The following is a 13,838-nucleotide window of genomic DNA, read 5'->3' as shown; positions in this document are numbered from 1 at the left end:
CCATATCTCTATAGAAGACAGATCTCGCAGTGCAATGCTAAAAGACTTACAAAGAGGATGCTTTGTTGTCTAGAAGAGCCTAAGAGAGCTTTGTGAATTAGCCCCATATCTCTATAGAAGACAGATCTCGCAGTGCAATGCTAAAAGACTTACAAAGAGGATGCTTTGTTGTCTAGAAGAGCCTAAGAGAGCTTTGTGAATTAGGCCCCAAGTCTCTATAGAAGACAGATCTCGCAGTGCTAAAAGACTTACAAAGAGGATGCTTTGTTGTCTAGAAGAGCCTAAGAGAGCTTTGTGAATTAGCCCCATATCTCTATAGAAGACAGATCTCGCAGTGCAATGCTAAAAGACTTGCAAAGAGGATGCTTTGTTGTCTAGAAGAGCCTAAGAGAGCTCTGTGAATTAGGCCCCAAATCTCTATAGAAGACAGATCTCGCAGTGCAATGCTAAAAGACTTGCAAAGAGGATGCTTTGTTGTCTAGCAGAGCCTAAGAGAGCTTTGTGAATCAGGCCCCAAATCTCTATAGAAGACAGATCTCGCAGTGCAGTGCTAAAAGACTTGCAAAGAGGATGCTTTGTTGTCTAACAGAGCCTAAGAGGGCTTTGTGAATTAGGCCCCAGAGCTGTAACAATATGAGAGGTTGCGATACAATACATATTGTGATACTTTTTATATCAATCATCGATATTTAAATTGTTTAATTCAAATTTATGAAGCATGATAACCTGAATCAAGATTTAAGACATGACTCAAGCTGTATTACAGGATAGTTTTATTGTCACCTGACAATAAAATGAAATTATGTTTTCATTGCTCTACTATGCATTTTCGTAAGCTCGTAAATTTCTGCTTTACCTTTTTTACCGACAATTTTTAAAACTTGAATGTATCGTATTGTATCGCGATACAGCTGTCCTGTCCAAATGTATCATATCGTGGCGCTCGTATGGTGATACGATACTGTATCGCCGTATTGTTAGAGCTCTAGTATAAATATGATGTGCGCTTGGCCTAGGATCGATCCTCATCGGTGGCCCCGTTGGGCTATTTCTTGTTCCAGGCAGTGCATCACGACTGGTATATCAAAGGCCGTGGAATGTGCTATCCTGTCTGTGAGATGGTGCATATAAAAGATCCCTTGCTGCTAATCAAAAAGAGTAGCCCATGAAGTGGCGACAGTGGGCTTCCTCTCTCAATATCTGTGTGGTCCTTAACCATATGTCTGATGCCATATAACCGTAAATAAAATGTGTTGAATGTGTCGTTAAATAAAACATTTCCTTCCTTCCTTCTATTATAAATAGGCCTAGTTTGTGGGGTTGTTTTTATTCTTAAATGATTGAAGTAATAAAACAAATATAGCACTGTTCTGAGACCAATACGATGTTAATTATAGAGCGCAAGAAATAAATATCGACATTGGCTTCCGGCCTCGGTCAATAATATTCTTTTTGCTCCATAAAACATCATATCAGTCTTATCACATATTGCCATATTTGCTTACTATGTATCACCATAATATTTATAGCATGACGAAATGTTTGACATGCAATAGCCAATTATTAATAAATCAGCGTGTTCTAGTGGTGTCGTTGAACAAAACAAAAGGTTTTTTTCATATCAATGATCTACAGAACACGAAGCCTTCACATCTTAAATAACCGTGTTTGACATCTTTCACAAACTAATGCCAGTTTTTATTGCCCTTGCTTCTAAAGTCTTCCTGTATGAATTTGGGTTTTTTCTCTCAATTTTGTAAATTTTTAAAGTTTTTTTACTTCCGTGTATGATATTATGTGCAAAATATCGCAGTAACTTGAGCTCCCATAATGTCCTTTTTTTGACAACTTGACATTAGTGGACGTAGAATGGATATGTGACTACAGTTGAGTTCAATAATGATGATATCAAATTGTAAGCTGATATTCAGTGGTCAACAGTGTGGTCAGAAGTTACCGGCCTCAGTGGCACAGTAGTTAAGCCAACGGACTACAGGCTGGTAGGTACAGTGTTCACAGCCCGGTATCGGCTCCAACCCAGAGCAAGTTCTTAAGGGCTCAATGGGTAGGTGTAAGACCACTACATCCTCTTCTTGCTCACTAACCAACTAACAACTAACCCACTGTCCTGGACAGACGGCCCAGATAGCTTAGCTGTGTGCCCCGGACAGCGTGCTTGAACCTTAATTGGATATAAGCACGAAAATAAATTGAAAAGGAAACAAAGGGTCAGAAGTTGTGAAACAAACATCTCGTGAGACGAATGAGACTAATGAAAACCCCCAAACAAAACAAACAAAAAACGTGGATGAAATTGGAAGAATGGAGGATTGCATAACATGATTTTATAAAAGGCCAAGACAAATTAATAAGAATGAAAGACATGGGAAAAACAAATGTAAACATTTGATTAAGAGAGTACATGTACATTAAAAATTAAAAATATTCTCTGAACTGTGTTTTTTATTTTTATTTTCTTCTTTCCATATACAGTAAAACTCTTCTAAACCGGACACCCTCGGAACCAAGTAAAATGTCCGTTTTTAAGAGGTATCCGGTTTAGAGAGGTTCTCTTTCTGCACGGATATTTAAAAGGGGATTATGAAAAACATCCAGTTTTGAGGGAATTCTGATTTACAGAGGGTCTGGTTTCAAGAGGTTTCACTGTACTGTCTTTTTGGATGGCTTTTTATTTCTAGACTAGTTTTGTTTTGTTGGTGTGTTTTTTTGCTATCTAGACTAGTTTTAGTTTTCTGTCTAGTAGGGGTGCTTAGTATGATCGGTGTCCTGATAAATGATGATTCAAAGGGTTATATAATACGTATTACAGGTATTTATCCACTATATCTCATTAGTGTCCCATGTCAGATGGGATTTGGAAAAGTAATGAGTAAATCATACTAGGGATGTAATTTAATACTTTAAGGCCACTGAATGATGCAGTACTCCACTGTTAATTTAAGTTATTAGAATCAACATTTTATATATATATATGGCATTTTTAGTACATAAATTGGGGATTTTCATTGCCACTTTCTTTTGGATATATAGGGCCCAGGGTTTGGATCCACAATGCCTCGATAAATCCCTGTATTAGGATATATATATATACACCCTATCTGTACCGATACACTATATTACATGACTCAGTTGCCAGTTACAAACCCGTAACTGTTAGATTGGACTGGTTTTCTTGAAGTATTGTGTCCATAGATGTGAAAAGGAAAGATACATCTATAATGTTAACTAAGCTTTAGTAAACTATAATGATGTTCACCTTGTATGATGTATTTTACTTTATTATGTTACAAGTCTAAAAATAACCACTAACAACTAACACAGTCCTCGACAGACAACCCAGATAGCTGAGGTGTGTGCCCAGGGCAGCGTGCTTGAACCTTAATTGGATATGAAAGAAGGAAATGTTTTATTTAACGACATACTCAACACATTTTATTTATGGTTATATGGCGTCGGACATATGGTTAAGGACCACACAGATATTGACAGAAAAAACCCGCTGTGGTCACTTCATGGGCTACTGTTTTCGATTAGCAGCAAGGGATCTTTTATATGCACCATCCCACAGACAAGATAGTACATACCACGGCCTTTATTTGTTATACCAGTTGTGGAGCACTGGCTAGAATGAGTTAATTGGATATAAGCATGACAATAAGTTCAAATGAATAAAATGAAATGAAAGCTATAAATATAGTGGCGATACATATTAAACAATTATGACAATGTGATGAGACCGATACGATGATTTATGGAGCAAAACAAATATTATTAACCAAGTCCGGAGGCCAATGTCAATATTATTTTTGGTGGTTCATAAAACATATTGGTCTCATCACAGTGCCATAAAGGTTTTATTGCTTCAGTCAGTTAATAAATAAAGATAAATACACAAACTAGGAGTGTTTACAGGCAATCAAGCACTAGGCAGTAGTAAGCACAAGTATTTTGCACTGTGACGTCATAAATGAAACACTAACACAATGTCATCTGTAAGTCGCAACAATTTGCAAATTTTGTCAAGCAAACAAACCGATAGCTTATTGATCAGTACTACAGGGTTTCCCTGTTTTATACCAGAAACTTGGTATAACATGGCAACTATATTTGCTCATTACAGTAAAAAAGAAGAAGAAATTAAGAAAAATGCATATTAATTAATTAGCATTTACATGTAGGTCTGTGTCACATTTACGTGTAGCTCTGTGTTACATTTACGTGTAGCTCTGTGTTACATTTACATATACATGTAGCTCTGTTACATTTACATGTAGCTCTGTTAAGGTGCATTTCTTACAAGAAAGAAAGAAAGAAATGGTTTATTTAATGACACACTCAACACATTTTATTTATGGTTATATGGCATCGGACATACATGTATGGTTAAGGACCACACAAATATTGAGAGAGGAAACCCGCTATCACCACTTCATGGGCTACACTTTTCGATTAGCAGCTAGGTATCTTTTATATGCACCATCCCACAGACAGGGTAGTACATACCAGTCTTTGATATACCAGTCGTGGTGCACTGGCTGGAACGAGAAATAGCCAAATGGGCACACCGATGGGTATCGATCCCAGACCGACCGCATATCAAGCGAGCACTTTACCACTGGGATACGTCCTGCCCCATTTCTTACAAATTATGTCCTAGATAATGAAACTTGGTGTATAGTTGCATCTATGAATGATCATATCATATTGGATATTTAAAAAACGTTTTTAAAAAATAAATTAAAATTATAGATAATTTTATTAATTGTTTAATTTTTTGTAAAATATTTTTAACGTATTGAGGTGACCATCTATGGATGCAATTATGAATGACACCAAATACATTGATGACAGGACAGACTATTTAATTCTTTGGGATTCCTGTTTTCCAGCAGCGCCTTGTCAACCTAGAAGCCGAATCGACAGACAAGACATCCAGCTCAGCTACCAGCCAGAAACCAGTTACTAAACATGTCGCTAAGAGAGGTATGTGTCTCCCTTCTAATTACAAAATATTGTGTGTTGGAGGTATTGTCAAATGTATAGATAATTGTTTTTAAATGTATAATAAACCTGAAACAAATTGAGGGCAGTGATTAATTGCTCCTCTGATCTAGATTATTAAGATATTACCATATTGATAAAATTTACATGCTAAAGAGAGTGAGAGAGATAGAGAGAGAGAGAGAGAGAGAGAGAGAGAGAGACAGAGAGAGAGACAGAGAGAGAGACAGAGACAGACAGACAGACATGGATAGGTAGATACATACATAGATACATAGATAGAATAGATGGTTAACAACACCCAGGGCTCGTGCTGTTGGTAGCCAAATTAGCCATTGGCTAATTTTTTTTTAAAGGCTAATAAAATTTGCAAGTAACTAAAATTTTGGCTCAGCCATTTTCTATCTTCTGATGTCAACAAACGGTTACATAATCTATCTGACACCTCAAACATAATAATAGTACCAAATATGCAGTTAGCATAATAGCGATCTCGCGACCAGTAACGAGAAATGGTGTCATTCAGAATACAGCGTAGGCCTAATGATATTTGCTTATTTTAATAATCACAGTTATTAATTTCAACGGCATGCATTCAACACGTATGAAAGCAAAGTCTGGAAGATCTGCAAGTTGTTATTTTAACTTTGTAAAATCGTTGAACCAAAGTAATAAAAACAGACCGACACTGCGTATCAATTTGAATACACATGCCAGTTCAGGGCCAAAAGACATGTAGGCTATCTCAAGGGCTGAGTTCAGCCAGACCGAGCAAAAACAAAACGTCTGTTAGACTGGTTTATGCGCTTCACATTAAACCAAATGGACACGTCGAACACCAAATAGTTTGTGAACGTTAGGAAGAACATTCATTGGCTGAACTGAGGACAGCTCTCGGCGCAATGTCAACCGAGTCTATGTTAATCGGTATTTGCCAGGAAAAATACCGATTAACTAGACGAGGTTGATATTTTACATAGTAAAAAACACGAGTAGCGAATTCTATTTATCCTATAACACTTCTAAAATAACATTTTAATTAAATTTTTAGTAAATCACAGTACTAAAGTTGCAGCCATCAGTAATATGACATCATCACGATTAGCACAAATTAGTTTGACGTCACGCATTTTAAACATCTTTGAAAATGTTATGCTCATGTACACAGGTCTTGTTGGCTTGTAAGCAAATGACCCATCCACAGCAACACATTACCTAGAGACCTTCCAAATTTGCATACCATTATTAACCGGATTAATAAAGTAAATTATCACATGGGTTTATGACATGGATATCATGGGTAAGTTATAGGATAAATATTAATACTATTAAATTTACATGCTAAGGGGAGCTAAAAATTACTCCTTGAACTGGTCTCGGGGGAGTGATGGAGTGAGAGTGATAGCTCCCCTTAAACTTGGAAGTCTGGAATAAAAATGCCTCGTACTTATAGCAGCATGTAGGTAATAGGCTTCAGGGTGTACATTACGCTGTTAGTGTAGGAAGAAGTCTAATTTTGAAACTCATTTCAAGAACTGCTGCTCAGTTTTTAGTGTTTGGCTTCCAAATTAAAATTTAATAAGCGCTGATTGCTTCCCATGCGTTCCACAGAATGAATTTCAATAGGCTTGGGAAAAGTAGGCAGCTATATCTGTGTCCATAATTGTAAGTATGAAAATTAGGTTTGAGGCAGTGGCGGAATTTGGCAGCTGCTACAAATTGCTGCCTGTCGTTTGCTGATGAACTCTGCCTTCATTATTAGTCATTGACTATCATGCATGTCTGTTGTATGGAAATGAACCACCACTACTATCAAATTTTATCGAGGATAAAATGTACTTTTTAAATATATATCCGTGAGGTGCTGGAAGTAGCCTGGTTGTAAAGTGCTTGCCTGATGCATATACTCGGTCTGGGATCGATCCCCGTCAGTTCAAGTTCAAGAAGTTTAATGTGTGCATTCAAAGCAAGTTGTTATAGAACACACCTGTCAGTTCTTCCGTCCAGAACAGGGCGCCGTCAGTGGACTGAACTGAACTGAATTGAACTGAAGTAGGCTATTCATCGTTTCAGCCAGTGCTCCACAACTGGTATAACAAAGGCCATGGTATAAGCTATCCTGTCTGTGGGATGGTGCATATAAAAGATCCCTTGCTGCTAATTGAAAAGAGTAGCTACGACAAATTTCCTTTCTCTTTATCAGTGTGGTCCTTAAGGTAGTACTAGACCAAATAACTTCCGGCTGGGTCAAAGTTGGAGGTGCACCGAACTTTTGATAGAGAAGTGAACACCACAAGTCCTGTGATTGGTTATAAATGTGAGTGTGTTGGTTGTAAAAAATAATAGTTTTATCTGGGTTAAAAAAAAAAGCAATTTTATTTCATCTAGTATCAATGTGTCAAGTAGCCTTGTGCTTGAAACATGTATGGGGTACCTGTAAAAAAAAGTACTCGAATTTTGTGCGGAACTAGGGTAGTCATAGACGCTACCCGTTATCTCAGAAACGAGCAGCTTGACCCCCATTTTTTTCTGATTCACTTTAAGTGTGAGGGGTGGTAGTATTTATATCCGTGGCGTTTATGTCGGTTGATACGTTGCAGGTAGGAGTTTTAGCCACATATGTTACTATTGTCGTCTATGGGATTTGATTTGGTAGTATACACCCTTAAGTGACCACCCATAAAGTATGTATGTACAAGATTTTTTAACCACGTCCCCATGTACATCTTTTGTACATTTGATCATTATCCCCCACCACCCACTCACATGTACACCTTTTGTACATTTGATCATTATCCCCTACCACCACTCACATGTACACCTTTTGTACATTTGATCATTATCCCCTACCACCCACCACATGTACATCTTTTGTACATTTGAACATTATCCCCCACCACCCACTCACATGTACATCTTTTGTACATTTGATCATTATCCCCCACCACCCACTCACATGTACACCTTTTGTACATTTGATCATTATCCCCCCACTACCCGCCCACATGTACACCTTTTGTACATTTGATCATTATCCCCCACTACCCACCCACATGTACACTGTTTGTACATTTGATCATTATCCCCCACCACCCACTCACATGTACACCTTTTGTACATTTGATCATTATCCCCCACCACCCACTCACATGTACACCTTTTGTACATTTGATCATTATCCCCCACCACCCACCACATGTACACCTTTTGTACATTTGATCATTATCCCCCACCACCCACCCACATGTACACTGTTTGTACATTTGATCATTATCCCCCCACCTGCCCCCATGTACACCTTTTGTACATTTGATCATTATCCCCCCTACCCACCCACATGTACACACATTTGATCATTATCCCCCCACCTTGTACACCTTTTGTACATTTGATCATTATCCCCCCACTACCCACCCACATGTACACCTTTTGTACATTTGATCATTATCCCCCCACTACCCGCCCACATGTACACCTTTTGTACATTTGATCATTATCCCCCCTCCCACTACCCGCCCACATGTACACCTTTTGTACATTTGATCATTATCCCCCCACTACCCGCCCACATGTACACCTTTTGTACATTTGATCATTATCCCCCCACTACCCGCCAACATGTACACCTTTTGTACATTTGATCATTATCCCCCCACTACCCGCCCACATGTACATCTTTTGTACATTTGATCATTATCCCCCCCACTACCCGCCCACATGTACATCTTTTGTACATTTGATCATTATCCCCCCCCCACTAACCTGCCCACATGTACATCTTTTGTACATTTCATCAATATCCCCCCACTACCCGCCCACATGTACACCTTTTGTACATTTGATCATTATCCCCCCACTACCCCCCCCCACATGTACACCTTTTGTACATTTAATCATTATCCCCCATTACCCGCCCACATGTACACTGTTTGTACATTTGATCATTATCCCCCCACTACCCACCCACATGTACACCTTTTGTACATTTTATCATTATCCCCCCACTACCCATCCCCATGTACACCATTTGTACATTTGATCATTATCCCACACCACTCGCCCACATGTACACCATTTGTACATTTGATCATTATCCCCCCTCTCACTACCCGCCCACATGTACACCTTTTGTACATTTGATATTATCCCCCCTCTCACTACCCGCCCACATGTACACCTTTTGTACATTTGATCATTATCCCCCCTCCCACTACCCGCCCACATGTACACCTTTTGTACATTTGATCATTATCCCCCCTCCCACTACCCGCCCACATGTACACCTTTTGTACATTTGATCATTATCCCCCCTCTCACTACCCGCCACATGTACACCATTTGTACATTTGATCATTATCCCCCCCTCCCACTACCCGCCCACATGTACACCTTTTGTACATTTGATCATTATCCCCCACCACCCGCCCCCATGTACACCATTTGTACATTTGGTCATTATCCCCCCACTACCCGCCCCCATGTACACCTTTTGTACATTTGATCATTATCCCCCCACTACCCGCCCACATGTACACCTTTTGTACATTTAATTTTTATTCCCCCACCACTTGCCCCCATGTACACCATTTGTACATTTGATCATTATCCCCCCACCCATCCTCATGTACACCTTTTGTACATCTGATCATTATTCTAAAACAAAATCCCAAAATTCAGTGTGTGTATGTGTATGTGTATGTGTATGTGCATGTGTTTTGTATGTGTATGTGTATGTGTTTTGTATGTATATGTGTATGTGTTTTGTATGTGTATGTGTATGTGTATGTATGTAAATGTGTATAAGTATATGTATATGTATATGTATATGTATATGTATATCTTTAGATGTAGACGATACAGAAGAGAGTGGATCTGACTCTGGGAGAAGGAGAAAGCCGTTGACGAGGAGAACGAAACGGTCCAAACTGCCGAGCTACACGAAGACCACGGTGTCGACCAGGGCCAGGAGAGACGCGGCGTCACCCGTACAAACACAGTCTCCAAGGTAAGCTGTTGGATTTTCATTTACAGTCGTATAGTGCTCGCCTGATGCGCAGTCGGTCTCGGATCGATCCCCGTCGATGGCCCATTGGGCTATTTCTCATTCCAGCCAGTGCAATTTTGAATCAAGATATAATGATTTTCAGTAAATAAACTTGTGTCGAGTGCACTGAATACTCCAAATTGGTCAGACTAGCCTATATTTAAAGCTGATAGGAAATGGCAGGTGTGTGGCATGGATGGCCACGAGACAAGCACCTGTCATGGTTGGAGAGTGCAGCGAAAGGAAAAATAGGAGGATCTGCCAGATCAGCAAGATTTAAAATGAAATTCAAAGGGGTAAAAGAAAAGGGGGCAGTGGGATTTTAAAAAAGAAAGAAAAATAATAATAACCATAAATAAAAATGTATCAAGTGCATTGTTAAAATGTTTTTAAATCCTTCAATTATATTGTGATAGATCACAGTTTAGAAGGAATGAAGGAAATGTTTTATTTAATAATACACTCAACACATTTTATTTACGGTTGTATGGCGTCGGACATATGGTTAAAGACCACACAGATATTGAGAGAGGAAACCCGCTGTCGCCACTTCATGGACTACTCTTTTCGATTAGCAGCAAGGGATCTTTTATATGCACCATCCTACAGACAGGATAACACATACCACGGACTTTGATATACCAGTCGTGATGCACTGGCTGGAGTGGGAAATAGCCCAATGGGGATCGATCCTAGACTGACCGCGCATCAAGCGAACACTTTACCACTGGGCTACGTCCTGCCCCGATGATGATACATAACAATGTATTATTTACAGCAGCTTGAACACAAGTTTCATATATATGCATATAGATTGGAGAAATCCTGGAAAGTCATGGGATTGGTGAATGTTATTTTTCCTCTTTAGAATATCACTGTATTATCAGTGTCTGTTTGTTGTCATCATTCTAATGTTTGAAGTAGCCCCAACCGGATTTTACCTCACAATAATTTTATATGTATGAAAAAAATATATAATATTATGAAGTGAAATAAAAAATGACATCTACAGACATTAGCACACACCCAGAAAGACATTGGATGTACATATACAGATACTGGTATTCTAAACAAGAAGATGTATGTAACAGAAAAATATCAACCTTCACTGAAGGGATTCGAACCACAGACTCTCAGTATGAGAGTCCAGTGCTCTGAGTTAATAGGGAAATTCCCCCTAGCTACTGCCAGTAGGAGCACTTTATATCAACGCTACTACATACTCCCCCCTCAAGTGAAGCTACGTCCCGGAGCTGTGGGCCACGGGCAGTTGAACTGTTACGGGTCCTGACTGGGTTATAATTGCATTCTTGTGTTAAGAACACACCCAGTGTCTACGTTGGCTCCAAATGTAACAGAAAAATATCAACCTTCACTGAAGGGATTCGAACCACATACTCTCAGTACGAGAGTCCAATGCTCTACCAACTGAGTTAATAGGGAAATTCCCCCTAGCTACTGCCAGTAGGAGCACTTTATATCAACACTACTACATGTATTTAATACATAATTTTAGTTTCCTATAAGACTAATTCACTGTTATTCACCTTTTAGTGCTTGCAATCTCGGGACAATCCCTTTAAAAACACCTGTATTTAATAAAAACAGCTTTCATGAATTCTGTTTTTCACTGACGATACACCTGATGAAACAGCTAACAGATATTGTGACACCTGCTGAAAAAAACAGATGAGTGGCCAGTGTTAATTAGCTAATATTCCTTTTCTTTCATGAATATGTAGCCAGGACCAATTAAGATGGGGCCAATTCATTATATTATGTCTCTGGTGTCAGGGAAAATAATCTCTCTGTAAGGAAATCATTGAATGTCACTGACAGATTAAACACAGTGACAGGAACAGGATACCGGCTTATTCTGCAGAAGGGTTGTCTGGATCACTAAGGCAAAAAAAAAAAAAAGGTGTGTTTCCGGTCGACCGACCGTCCCTAGTTTTACCCCCCCCCCCTCCCCGACCCTAATTTTTTTCTCTCTTAAACTGAAAAAAAAGAAGAGAAAAAAAAAGAAAGAAAAAAAAGAAGTAAAAATAAAAGAGGACAACATCACCAAACAAGAGTATTTCCTTCCTTGCACATTGTTTACGTACTATTATACGATACATTTTGCACATGTAATTCCCTTCCGATAAACATCGAGAAATTATGGAAAAGCTTTTGTAATAGAGTTCCTTCCCCTGATTAGCTACCACCGAACAGCTTGGTCGGTCACGGAAGTAACCGAATGTACGAACATAGCCTTGGTACAGGTTATTTCGATTAAATATAATCGTATCAATTCAGCTTAATTCTCGTCTTCACTTAAATCAACAGGTCTTATTATTAATGCATCTCAAATGTTTGCATAAAGTATATAAATTAAGAACAACGAAATTAATACAAATGTCCCATTAATTTACGGAAATACACAAACAGTGCATACCAATACTACTACTACTAATACTACTACAACAACAACAACAACAATAACAATAATGATAATGATGATAAATAATAATAATAATTATTATTATTATTATTATTATTATCATTATTATTATTATTGTTATTATGATAGTATTCAATTTTTATAACAAAAAAAAACAACCCAAAAACCCCACCTACCTACCCTAATTTTTGGGGGGATGCAATCGGAAACACACTTTTTTTTTTTTTTTTGCCTAATCTGAAATAAAAATCTATTATTATTATTATTATTATTATTATAATAAGTTTTCTGTTGAATCCAGTTATACAGTCATTGTAAAGGGACTATCCAGCGTGAGTTTGTAGCCATTTTAAAAGGATTTTGGAAATAAATAATTTTTACCTTATTAAAATTACATGTACAGCGAAACCTCTCAAGACCGAACCCTCTGTAAACCGGAATTCCCTCAAAACCAGACGTCTTACAGAGTCTCATTCTAAAAAGCAGGACAGAACTTAACCTCTCTAAACCAGATCCCTCTTAAAACCGGACATTTGTCTTGGTCCAAAGGTGTCCGGTTTAGAGAGGTTTAGAGAGAATATGAATATCTCTAAATTCAATGCATTTCTGGACATCGTAATGCTTTGTAGTATCGGAGTATCAATATTTGTTGACAATAATTTGGTATACACAAATTTGTTACTATTATCTACATGGGCCAAACAAAATTTGAAATAATTTGAAATAATTTTGTCGAAAGGTAATTCCAAACATATTTTTCCATATAATGCTTTGTAATACTACATGTATTTAATTTAAGGTATGTTACGGTAAGATGTGGTGTTTTAAAAACAGGAGAACGCAGTATGTGTGTTTATTTGTTGGGAAGGAAGTAAATGTTTTATTTAACGACGCACTCATTTTATTTATGGTTATGTGGTGTCAGACATGTGGTTAAGGACCATACTGATTTTGACAGAGGAAACCCGCTATCGCCACTTCATGGGCTACTCTTTTCAATTAACAGCAAGAGATCTCTTATATGCACCATTCCACAAACAGGATAGTATATACCACAGCCTTTGTTACACCAGTTGTGGAGCACTGGCTGGAACGAGAAATAGCCCAATGGGTCCACTGACGGGGATCGATCCTAGACTAACCGCACATCAAGTGAACACTTTACCACTGGGCTACGTCCCACCCCTTTATTTGTTGGGAGAACAAACATGAAGTCTTGTTAGGGCTAACAACTCGGGATAATGTCTTTAAGCACATACCACAGCCTTTGATACACCAGTCGTGGTGCACTGGCTGGAACAAGAAATAGTCCAATGGGCCCACCAATGG

General features: G+C 38.4%; 1 protein-coding gene across 2 annotated transcripts in view; it reads left to right on the top strand.

Moving 5' to 3' along the window:
• The window catches only part of LOC121388033 (leucine-rich repeat and coiled-coil domain-containing protein 1-like), a 378,090-nt gene that overhangs the window by 33,915 nt on the left and 330,337 nt on the right, over nucleotides 1-13,838 (top strand). For both annotated transcript variants that reach the window (XM_041519233.1, XM_041519232.1), the window contains exons 8-9: nucleotides 4,911-5,004; nucleotides 9,868-10,027. In XM_041519233.1, coding sequence (XP_041375167.1) covers nucleotides 4,911-5,004; nucleotides 9,868-10,027 — 254 coding nt within the window. The remainder of the gene's footprint in view (nucleotides 1-4,910; nucleotides 5,005-9,867; nucleotides 10,028-13,838) is intronic.

The sequence above is a fragment of the Gigantopelta aegis genome, chromosome 14 (genome assembly GCF_016097555.1).
Source record: "Gigantopelta aegis isolate Gae_Host chromosome 14, Gae_host_genome, whole genome shotgun sequence".
Classification (NCBI taxonomy): domain Eukaryota; kingdom Metazoa; phylum Mollusca; class Gastropoda; order Neomphalida; family Peltospiridae; genus Gigantopelta; species Gigantopelta aegis.
This window is presented reverse-complemented; position numbering and strand designations above follow the sequence as displayed.